We start from the raw sequence: 12,280 nt of genomic DNA, 5'->3' as shown, positions 1-12,280 counted from the left end.
TAAAATACACCGGAAGCATTTTATGAACTGGTCAGATATAACAGGTTTAGCTAAGCGACCGTGAAAGATGCCATTCAATGCTGTGTTTTAACCCATTAAGACCTGAGGTGATTCTTTAAAAAAAATCTAAATCATAACATTTTTTGGGGAAAAATCTAAAAAAAAAAAATCCAAGATTTTTCAAAAAATAGCAGATCTACAAGCTCATAGCGCGGCACTCGGTGCCGCGCTATGAGCTTGTATATCTGCTATTTTTGAATAGCCAAAGAAATCTTAAGTGACACAGATGCGTTCCAGGTCTTAATGGGATAAAGCAATGAGCAGGAATACATGCAGTACAGTATGTGGTCTAACAAAAGACTTGTTGTCCTGTGGACCAGCTAAAGCCTGATTTATACTTAGTTGCACGCTGGTGTTGTTGCAATGGCGTAAATAGCAGATCTACAAGCTCTCAGCGCGTCACGTTCGTGACACGCTGACAGCTTGTAGATTGATTGATTGATTGAATATTCTATTAGGCAAAAAAATATGTAAAACAGCACAGTTACATTTAAAATACTTTGTCTAAAAGGTCCGTTCTTTGCGGCCTTGTTTCCATTGAGGTCCTTGGTATTCAATTCATAGTCATATATAGTGGCACCAACAGTTCAAATATCAACACAGAAATACAGAAAAAATAACACTATTATGTACAAAAAAAAACTAAAAGAATGCAGAAAAAAATGTGCAACAATGGGGGCGGGGGCGTCTGTATAACGGGAAAAATGGTACTACCTCCTCTTTTGGCCTCCTGAAAGGTGGGGGCTGTTTTAAATGAGCCCAGTGAACTGCACTTTTTGACGGATGGGGTTAGACTATTCCAAACCTGGGTGGCAGTGCTGTAGAAGGAGAATTGTCAGTAGATCTGCTCTTTACTAAAGCACGCCACCGGCACGCAAACCAAGTGTAACTGAGGCTTAAGCTAGCAATAACGTGGAACCATAACGGCTAGCTTGTCATCAGTCACTAAGGCTGTAAAGTGTAAAGTGTTGCATCATGCTCCGTTGCACTCTGCCGCCACAGTAGCCAGAGTCCATTATGAACACTCAGGGCAAAGTGACTCGACAACAACAAACAAACAAACAGGCACTTTCTGAATCCACTAACGGCTGTACGAGACGAGGGTGTGCTTTGATACGCAATGTCCCGCTCTGTGAATAACACCCAGCGTCATCGTGACCAGCTTTTCCTGGCGAGTGCATCATGGAGTAGCATACAGTATAATATACATGTATGACGCACACTGTTGTGACTCTAAATCCCTGTTCCGTCGTGATCCTGGCTGGTGGAAAATGTTACCTTTTTTTTTTACTTAAGTAAAAGTATCAATACTGCGATAAAGAAATACTGCGATAAATTACAAAATTATTGGCATCAAAATGTACTTAAAGTACCAAAAGTACTCATTATGAAGAATGTCCCATTTAAATATTCAAAATGTATAAAAAATCTTGTCAAAATAGCAGATCTACAAGCTCACAATGCGTCGCATCACAACGCATTGTGAGCTTGTAGATCGTCTATTTTCAAATGGCCGAAATGCATGTAGGGCTGAAGTGGTTCATGTATGTTTTGTAATAATAATCAAAATCTACAAATGAACTAGTAACTAAAGTTTTCAAATAAATGTAGTGGAGTAAAAGTACAATATCTGGATCCAAGGTGTAGTGGAGTAGAAGTAAAAGTATTGGAAATTGGAAATACTCAAGTATAGCACAAATACCTCAAAATTGTACTTAAGTAAATGTACTTAGTTGCTTTCCAGTGGAACCTGGTCGCTCTCCTCCATACGGAGGTGGTGATTGGTCATTAAATCCAATTACTCATCCGCAAGCGAGCCTGAGCTCGTTTAAGTTCATTAAGCACACACACACACACACACACACACACACACACACACACACACACACACACACACACACACACACACACACACACACACACACACACACACACACACACACACACACACACACAGAATATATGCATTTGCACAATTAAGCAACAATATGTGGCCAGGAGTTAATGTGAGTCATAAGTGATACTGTACAGAAGTGATTAAGACAGGATATGAATAGGATTTGATAAAAAATGACCAATTTGATGATCCTAACAAGCAGATGACAGTGTTACGTCAACGTTGAGATCTTAAGGTCTGCAGTATCTTCATAAATTAGAACACGTGGCACCAGGAACATACAGCATATGCTTACTGTACACAGCTTAATGTTATTGATGCTACAATGTCTGAGGAACCTGAACAAAATTATTTGACTCTTGGGTTAGTTTAAGGTCTGTAGTATCTTCATAAATTAGAACACGTGGCACCAGGAACATACAGCATATGCTTACTGTACACAGCTTAAAGGGGCTACACCATGAATTTCTTTTTTTTTTTTAGGTTTTTAGTATTTTTTGGGCTCCCCAGTGTCTCTTGTACCCAATTTTTTTTTTTTTTTAACATTCAGTCATTCATGCTCATTTCATGGATTTCCTGAATGGGCGTGTCTGAACAGGCCATTTCAGAATGGCTGTGCAAGTGATGTCACTTGCACTGATTTTGCATTGACGATGGCCAGACAGAATTGCTCAGTAGCTCCCCCCTGCCCAATAGGACGTTTTGGTATTGCAGCTGAAAAAGCTTGGAATGACAGACAGTCAGATTGTGAGAAAAAATATCTGGATGTTTTTTAGGCTTACAACCTGTTTAAAACATATTAGGGGGCAATATTTATATATAATATATATATTTTTAATTCATGGTGTAGCCCCTTTAATGTTATTGATGCTACAATGTCTGAGGAACCTGAACAAAATGATTTGACTCTTATGTACCCGTACACAAGATGTACGGTAACAATAAAGAAACCTTGCACCTTGAGGAGTGATGATTAAAAGTATAGTTTAAGGATGTGCGTCAAGCCTCGATATTACAGCACACAGTCAAATCCTCTGTATTCATTTATCCATTTGTAACTCTGAGTTTGGTTACATTATTCTGCACACTCTTATATTAAGCACTCAAACCCTATATACTTGTTTGACTGGATCGAGTCTCCCAGGGGTCTATTCTAGGCCCGCTCTTTTTTTCCCTTTACACCAAATCTCTTCACCGAAAATAGCATCACGAAATTGGCCTCACAATAGCTCACAGCGAGATTGTAGATCTGCTATTTCCACCGAATGCTTTCCCCAGAATGGGGACGCTATGGTTCATCTGGTTAAATTAAATGTAATTAGCGCTCGGGCGGCGCAGTGGTAAAGTAGCTGTGCCCACCACCTGTGATTTTGTCTGACATTTCGAATCCACTGCGGTGCATCAGGCTTTGTCGAGCGTCTATACAAACACAATTGGCCTGTGTGTGTGGGGGGGGGGGGGGGGAGTTTGTCACTACACATACTCCTGTCGCACCTGTCAGCGGGGAGTGTTGGGAGGGAGGAGTAGGACTTAGGCTCTATAGTGTTGATTTCGTCGACTAAAACTATCACGAAAAATGTTCGTTGACTACCTTTTTTCACTGACGAAAACTAAATAAAAACTAAGCTATGATGACTAAAACTATGACTAAATATATTGACAATTTCGGCAACAAATAAAGACTAGATGAAAATGTTAGTGAGGGATCTAGTGGAGAAGAGATCCAGTAGAACTAAAAGACAAGTCATTTTATGCTTGGTTTCTCTCAGGTGTTGTGCTCTGAAAATAGCAGATCTACAAGCTCACAACGCGTCATGCTGCGACGCGTTGTATTTTCAGCATGCAACCAAGTGTAAAATCAGCCATTACGACGCTATCAATGCACCGCCAACATACATTATAGTCGACTAAATCAACTGTAGATTTAGTCGACTATAATCTTATGATATTTAGTCGACTAAAACTAGACAAAAACTAAAGCATTTCAGGTGACTAAAATATGACTCAAACTAAATGGAATTTTATTCAAAAGACTATGACTAAAACTAAATCAAAATTTGCTGTCAAAATCAACACTGGGCTCCCGGTGGGGGCTCCTCACTGCCAGTTGAGGCAGTATGATGACCACACACAGAAATGTGTGAGGAGGAGGAATCAATTGGCGACTTAACGATCTAAATTGGAGGAGGAAAAAGGGGTCAAAGCTGAAGCAATAACCAAAAATGTAATTAAATGTCCTTCCGTGTGTGTGTGTGTGTGTGTGTGTGTGTGTGTGTGTGTGTGTGTGTGTGTGTGTGTGTGTGTGTGTGTGTGTGTGTGTGTCTGTGTGTGTGTGTGTGTGTGTGTGTGTGTGTGTGTGTGTGTGTGTGTGTGTGTGTGTGTGTGTGTGACACAGGAGATCCCGTTCTATCACATCTGGAGTGGCAGCCAGAGGCCGCTCCACTGCACCTTCAGCCTGGAGAGAGGCAGCCTGGCCGTGTCACAGCTCAGCTGCAAGATCTGTGTCCGCCAGGTGGAGGGAGAGGGACAGATATTCCAGCTGCACACAGACATCCAGGAGGTATGGACCATTATTACACTTCTGGCATGGTGTAAAGTAACTAAGTACATTTACTTACAAGTACTGTACTTAACCCATTTAGACCTGAAGCCGATTCTACATGTCTCCTAAATCCCAACAGTTTTCTGAAAAACCTATGTTTCTATATCAGTGGTGCTCAATCTTTTTCATGTCAAGGACCCCCAAAATGACATGTATTTGGCCGCGGACCCCCATCAAAATATGTTGTTCCAGGGACCCCCCAGAAGCAAAGATTTGAGTTAAAAATGTTCGGTTTAAAAATATATATATTCAAAGATTTGCACACATTTTCACGATTTTTCAAAAATAGCAGATCTACAAGCTCGTAGCGCGGCACTCGGTGCCGCGCTACGAGCTTGTAGATCTGCTATTTTTGAATAGCCCAAAGTGTAAAATAATGCTTTTTTAGCTCAAATCTAAAAATGACACAGTTCCAGGTCTTAATGGGTTAATAACACATGGAGTGCCAAAAAAAAACAGCACCAGGAGATATCATTTTCCCAAGATTTAGACTCCAATCCACTTCCTGGTTAACTTATGACTTCAAAAGCCTGTATCTCGGCTCCTCAAAAATGGTTAAAAATCCTGGCACTCGGTGTACTCTGTTTTAAAAAAAAACTGGCACCCCATGTGTTAAGTACACTTTTGAGGATTTTTTTACTTTACTGGAGTGTTTCCAATTCTCAGTTCTTTTACTTCTACTCCACTACATCTCAGAGGCAAATATTGTACTTTTACTCTACTACTTTTTACTCCACGACTTTTATTTGAAAATTTTAGTTAATAGTTATTTGTAGATTTTGATTATTATTACAAAACACACTTCAGCCCTATGTACATTTCGGCCATTTGAAAATAGCCGATTTACAAGCATCGCGTCGCATTGTGAGCTTGTAGATCGGCTATTTTCAAATGATTTTTATGCATTTTATAAATTTGAAAACTTGTGAAATGGGACATTCTGCCTATTGAGCACTTTCTACTTTTTGGTACTTTAAGTACATTTTGATACCAATACTTTTGTACTTTTACTTGTACATTTTACTCAAGTGAATTCCGGACTTTTACTTGTAGCAGAGTATTTCTACATTGCTGTATTGATACTTTTACTTAAGTAAAAATTGTGAATACTTTTTCCACCACTGACCTCTGGGGGATATAGTCTATGACACAGCCACGGAAACTAAAACACACACACATTAACCCACATGAAATATACTGTAGCCCAGGTCTATAGCTTCATTTATACATGTCTTACATCGGTGATACAGAGCTGAAATAAGCGTTCTACAAGCTCCACAGATCTACAAGCACGTGACGTGTTGTGAGCTTGTAGAACACATTTTTTGTCGAATGACAGTGTGCATTCGAAACTTATTTAATAAGTGTAAAACATTGATTTTAGTGACTTTACGAGGTATTTACATTTGCCAAATTCTTAGAGAAAGCCTGGGCTACGCGAAGAGGATATGAATAAGCTATTTTTTTATTTTGGCTATTGTGTTTTTCTTTGTGTAAATTGTGCCTTTCATGTAACTTTCAGTTATTGAGGAGTGAATGTAATGTAATTAATTCAATTAATTAACATTTTGTTTTTTGATGTCTTCTAATCCTAAGCAATTGATCTTGGGACAAGACACAAAAATGAAGAATTATTAATTGATGAATTAATTGAACCATTTTGATTCATTCATTCAGTAATAAGAGAAGATCATTTCATATTGTTTCATGTTGGTATATTTTCTCTCTCTCTCTCTTTCAGACTCTCCCGCCACACTCGCCCATGCCCTCGGGAGGTCCCTGCCTGCCTTCCTCTCAAGTGGGACCCTATGCCTTTCGCCTGCCCGCCTCCATCCGCCAGAAAATCTGCGGCAGCCTGGACGCCCCGAGTGCCCGTGGTTGTGACTGGAGGCTACTGGCTCACAGTCTGGGCTTTGACAGGTTAGCATAGCATAGTACCTATGGGTGGCGCGCAATATACAGAATACTGGGTGAATGATACCAGTTATGTGCTGCCAGTGATAGAGGAAGTACTCCTATTTTTTACTTAAGTAAAAGTATCAATACCACAATCTAGAAATACTAGGGTAAAAGTTTGGTATTAAACATTTTAGCAAAGGTATTGGCATTAAACTATACTTTAAAAGTACTTGTTATGCAGAATGTCCAATTTCACATCTTCAATATGTATGAAGAATATTTTGAAAACACTTTGGGGCAAACCTCAAATCATTTGACTAGGAACTGAAATTTCAACCATGTGTACCACACATGAAACTGGATGCTCTCATCAGTATTTTAACAGTCCAATAAATCATCTTATAGCATTATAGTTTGATTTTCATGATACTTTTTTCATAATTTATCCTGCCTTTATTTTTCATATTAGCATTATTTTAATTAGCAGTGTACTGTATATTGAAATAAAAGTAAAAGTGGTGGTGATTTACCTAAAAAGGTTTTCCCAGCCCTGTTCTAGACCAGAGTATATACAGGTCTATGGGCCGTGAGCAACCAGAAAGGACCGCAAAAGTAGTGAGCAGAGGCAGTTCTTGAGACTGTTGGGATCAAATCCAACAGGGCCTCCTGACCATCTGGAATGAGCCTTCAGGTGCTTATTGCTCTTGGGTCACAAGTAGTTGCCTATATTTTACCGGTTCATAAAATATATCTCTATTATGTGGGCTCTTTTTAGTGCAGCTTCTGAAATTCAGGGTCAGGCTTTGGAACAGTTCTGTAGGTCTCAGTTGGCCCAATTTTCTAGAGCACTGTTTCCCAAAACCATTTTTGTGGGTCAAATTATTCCCCTTTTTGTTATAATTATTTGAAAAGATTTTCAAAAATTAACAAAAGAATGTTCACTGTTTTTCCATAAATTCCACAAATATAACTTTTAAGAAGTAGTGAAAATAACCGATGTATAAGCTCACAACACGTTGCAGAGCAACACGTTGTGAGCTTGGTCAGTAGATCTGCTATTTTCACTAGTTTGGGTCCCGGGGGAGACATCAAATTTATTTGGGCCCAACAGGCCCATTCAGGGATCTGCATGGCTCTGGATGTAGTGAGGTGTAATGTAAAAGAAGTAAATGTAAAAGAAAATTAGAAATACTCCAGTAAAGTGAAAAGAATCAGACCCTGTGTGAAGAGAGTGGTGCCTTTGATGAGCCCCGTATTGATGTTGTCATCAATGTTTGTTTATTGGACATACATACATACATACATACATACATACATACGGACGGACACACGGACAAAGTCAGATATAGGAGTGGTTGGCACCACTCAAAAATCACACGCAGTGTGAAGTGAGCGTTGATATTTATGAGTTATTAATTTCATCATGCGTCTCGCTAGCCAATCACAGTACGTCCTGCGAAGCTTAGCCAATGGGCATGTAAAAAATGCTTACATTTTTTACATTATTATTAATTTCATCATGCGTCTCGCTAGCCAATCACAGCGCGTCTGCGAAGTTTGAAGTTAATTTCATCATGTGTCTCGCTGGCCAATCACAGCACGTCAAAGTTTAGCCTATGGGCGTGTTTTCCTCAGCATGGCGTCACAGCGAAAGACAAATTTTCACGACGGAAAGAAAAACTTTCACCACGGATGGGTCCTAAACCCTCTTATAGGAGCGGTTGCACCGCTCAAAAATACCTCAAAATTGTAGTCAAGTACAGTACTTGATTGTCTTCATTGCGTCGTCTACCTTTAACCCTCTCTCTCTCTCTCTCTCTCTCTCTCTCTCTCTCTCTCTCTCTCTCTCTCTCTCTCCCCCCTCCCTCTCAGGTACTTAAACTACTTTGCGACCAAACCCAGCCCCACAGGTGTTCTCCTGGACTTATGGGAAGCCTGTCACCAAGGTGACGCAGACCTGGTCTCTCTGGCAACCGCGTTGGAAGAGATGGGGAAAAGCGAGGTGCTGGTTGTCATGACAACGGATGGGGATTGCTGATTCGTCAAGGAGCAAGAGAGCAAAGCAAAAAAAAAAAACGTTCTTTTTTTTTTTTGGGCCACCACGACAAAAAAGATCTTAACACCTGCCTATGAATATGCACACCCCCCCCCCCCTGCACACGGCGTAAACCTTTGGACCATGCCGGGTTCCTTCACACTCCGTTTACCTCTGCCTCCTATCTGTCCCTCGGTGGCCCCTCCGGTCGGTCACGTTCCCGCTACGCTACAGCCGTTCCCATGTCGGACCGTCCTACGATAACCACTAAAGCCTAGATCAGCCTGAGGCCTCCAACTCAAAGCTACGTGTGGCACCACCTTCCTGGAAGGTGGACGGAGGAGCAGCATGGTGTAAACTAGGTGTACATTCATCTGCCGTGTGTGTGTGTGTGTGTGTGTGTGTGTGTGTGTGTGTGTGTGTGTGTGTGTGTGTGTGTGTGTGTGTGGTGTGTGTGGTGTGTGTGTGTGTGTGTGTGTGTGTGTGTGTGTGTGTGTGTGGTGTGAATTGTGTTCTTTTAACAGGGAAACACGTAAGCGAGCACAGGCTCTTATAATAATAATAAAATAAATAACACTGCTTTGCATCACACAAAAATCACAGTATTAGATTACATCAAGCACACACACACACACACACACACACACACGCACACGCACACGCACACACACACACACACACCTTTAGTGCCCCTGCAAAAAGTGCATAATTGAACACCGTCTCACCTCACGACAGGGCCCCCCCCTAGTGGTGAACGCACTATATCCTTAAATCTATGTCAACACGCAGAGTGTAAAGTGAACAGCAGGCGCTGCAGGTCTGTGTCTTAACCCTCCTCAGGCTCTCTGGACTCACTCTTTATTGTGTCACACGTGAACAAAACCTTGGGTCACAACCCCCCCCCCCCCCCCCAACCCACCCCCCCCTTCAGACTGAGACAGGCAGTGGATTGCCTCGTCACAAAACTGTTTTCGACTCGCGACACAAAACCATATCAGGAAAAGGAACCATCGTGTTCCGAAGGGCCTTTGAGCAGTGTATCGCTTCTGGCTGCGGAAGGCCCCCACCCCCACCCCCCCGCTCTGTGAGGTGGGGGAGGATGGATTTGGGAGTTTGGATTTTCGGGGATCGGCTAACAAGAACCTGCCGGATTCTCTCTATATACCGTACTAACAAATGCCTCAAAGCCTTGGCATATCGCTCCCCCCCCCCCCGACACACCGGGGTGTTCCATCTTTCATCTTTCTCCTTTGCGTCCCCCCTCCCTCCGCCATCCTCCCCCCCCCCACCCCCCACATCCCTCCCGATCTGTGGAGAATGAACTGCAGGGGTGCATCCTAATCAGCCCTTCAAAGTTTCCTGTAGGGAACGCTTTTTAAGTTATTATCCATATTTTGTGGATTTTGTTTATTTTTTTCGCGGTTCATCCGTGTGCCATCGCTATTGTTATGATCATATAGAATCTGTTTTTTTTTGTTCTTGTCTGTGCTTTGATTAGCCCACTGAGCTGCTGAGTACTGTGTGTGTTTCTGTTGTTGTTTAAAGTAGAGGAGGCCAAATTGAAGAGTTAGGAGCACAGCGGGAGTTGTGAATAACAAAAAAAAAACATGCTTATTTGTTACTTTCAGATATTGCGTATCTATTCAAAATGTTAAGATATAATCTGTAATACAAGATTAGAGGTGGTGAAATGTACGGAGGAGGAATATACAGTAAGCTATATTTGGTAGACATTTTTGCCATGACCGGGGGGGATGTGTGTTGCTGCTGTTGACAAACAGGGACGTGCACAGATAGACTCTAGGTGGTGCTAGAGCAGCTGCCCTTTGCCCTCTTGACCAGAGGGAAGTGCCCTTTTGAAAAAAGGGCATAGCAGGGGTCTTCAACAGGGGGTCCGGGACCCCTAGGGGGTCCTCAGAGTTACTACAGGGGGTCCGCCAAATCTTTATGTGATTATGATTTTTCTTTTTAGCATAACCACTTGAACCCTAGCATCCCTTTTCTGAGGAGAACTTTAGCCAAAAATAGCAGATCTACAAGCTCACAACGCCTCGCGCTGCGAGGCATTGTGGGCTTGTAGATCGGCTATTTTTGGCAAAGAGGTATAGGTGTAGAGGGAAAAAAGAGCAGACCAAGTAAACAAAAAAAAGTATAATTTACTTGAGCACCTGCCCCTCAAAATGTCTGTGCACGCCACTGCTGTTGACAAAGTAACGATAGATTAGCCGTTGCCTTGTTTCGACTGGGCAGCACAGGGACCATAAACTTTACCTCAAGACCATTTGACTTATGTTCCAATTTGTTCTCTAAACACTTGTCTGTGCCCCCATTCCTCAATCCCTTTCCATGTATCTCATTATTTCTGTCCCCCTCCCCAAAAAAAATCCCTGTTTTTATTGGCAGTTGATAACAGATTGTTTACCTTTGTACTAAACCGCCTGCTTTGTGGTCAGGATGCTCACGCTGCTGTTACATCAGCGAGCGTTTGACAGACTGAAATTCAAACGCTGTCATGTGGAAGGTTTTGTCGTTATCTAACTATATGTCTGTGTTGTCAAGTCTTAATCCCTCAGAGCAAAAAAAAAAGAAAATGAAAAATGAAAAAAAAAAAAGTGTTCAAATCTTTTGAAACCAGAAAACCAAAACACAGGCAGTATCCCTCTTCTTAAGCAGTGAGTCATGTCACAGTGTGTGTGTGTGATTGGACTAAAAACAGGTCTGTGTGCGTGGGTGGGTGGGTGGGTGTGTGTGTGGGCGTGCGTGCTTAAGATTTGTCATCTCTTTTTGTAAGTGCTATGCAAGTACAAAAGAACAGTGAATTGTTTCCTTCTTTCCCCTAAAAGAGTAATTATATATTTTTTTCAGATCAGGGCATTGACAGGGTTCATTGATTGATTCGTAGCTTACGGCGGTTGAAGTCAACAGTAAAAAAAAGAAAAGAAGGACAATACACCACGCGGTCGTGTGATCGCTACATGTGTCACGGAATTCTTTCAGCTACATCTGAAGGAATGGACTGCTTTACCGATGACTCTGAGCCACGGAGAGAAAAGGCTGTGGAAGAGGCAGGGAAGCTGCAGCGTGCTGCCAGCTACAGTGAAATGTGTCACAAGCATTATGAACCGATGCCCTGCTGCACAACGTTGGCCGTAACGACATGTCTGAACATGGAACTGTTTAAAAAGAAAAAACCTTGGAACCCTTAAAGCCACGGCAGGCAGGACTCCTACTCTGCCCCAAATCTGCTTTTACAGAGACTGATTATAGCTGTAGACGAACGACAGTGTTCATTTGTACTGAGATATATGAGCGAGATGCTTCTTGAGTATCATCTTGTGAATTCTTTTCTTCGTCCACAACTCCGGGAGAGATCGCTCCTCGGGGGGGTTGAAACGGATTATACCTTTTGCTCTCCCGTCAAAGAGAAGAATCAAGCCTTTGATCGAAAAGTCAGTCCCTAACGTTTTTATGAAAAACTGGAGTCGGTGACATTGTTTTATCTCTGTAAACTACCAATTGTAAATAAACGTCTAGCCTTCTTACCTGTAACTAAATATAATTTTTATGCAATAAATTATATTTCCTAGTTTAACATGAGTATGTTGTTGTGTATTGTCTTATGTCACTGAAGATCTATACTTCATCTTAAGACGGTGTTTTGTCCTGAAAATAGCAGCCCTACAAGCTCTCTAGTGCATTGGTTCTCAAAGTGGGGTCCGGGGACCCCCAGGGGTCCTTGAGGGAGTTCCAGGGGGTCCCCAGCTAAATGATGGATAGTTCGGAACCA

At 41.8% G+C, this 12,280-nt stretch overlaps 1 protein-coding gene across 1 annotated transcript in view; it reads left to right on the top strand.

The window, feature by feature from the left end:
* Nucleotides 1-9,033, top strand: part of unc5b (unc-5 netrin receptor B) — a 126,410-nt gene extending 117,377 nt beyond the window's left edge. Inside the window, exons 15-17 of the mRNA XM_084076966.1 lie at nucleotides 4,353-4,517; nucleotides 6,301-6,479; nucleotides 8,331-9,033. Coding sequence (XP_083933092.1) covers nucleotides 4,353-4,517; nucleotides 6,301-6,479; nucleotides 8,331-8,496 — 510 coding nt within the window. The 3' untranslated portion in view covers nucleotides 8,497-9,033. The remainder of the gene's footprint in view (nucleotides 1-4,352; nucleotides 4,518-6,300; nucleotides 6,480-8,330) is intronic.
* The last annotated feature ends 3,247 nt before the right edge of the window (nucleotides 9,034-12,280 follow it).

The sequence above is a fragment of the Gymnoscopelus microlampas genome (genome assembly GCF_963454915.1).
Source record: "Gymnoscopelus microlampas genome assembly, chromosome: 13".
Classification (NCBI taxonomy): Eukaryota; Metazoa; Chordata; class Actinopteri; order Myctophiformes; family Myctophidae; genus Gymnoscopelus; species Gymnoscopelus microlampas.
The sequence above is the reverse complement of the archived record's forward strand: the minus strand, read 5'-3'. Positions and strand labels throughout refer to the sequence as shown.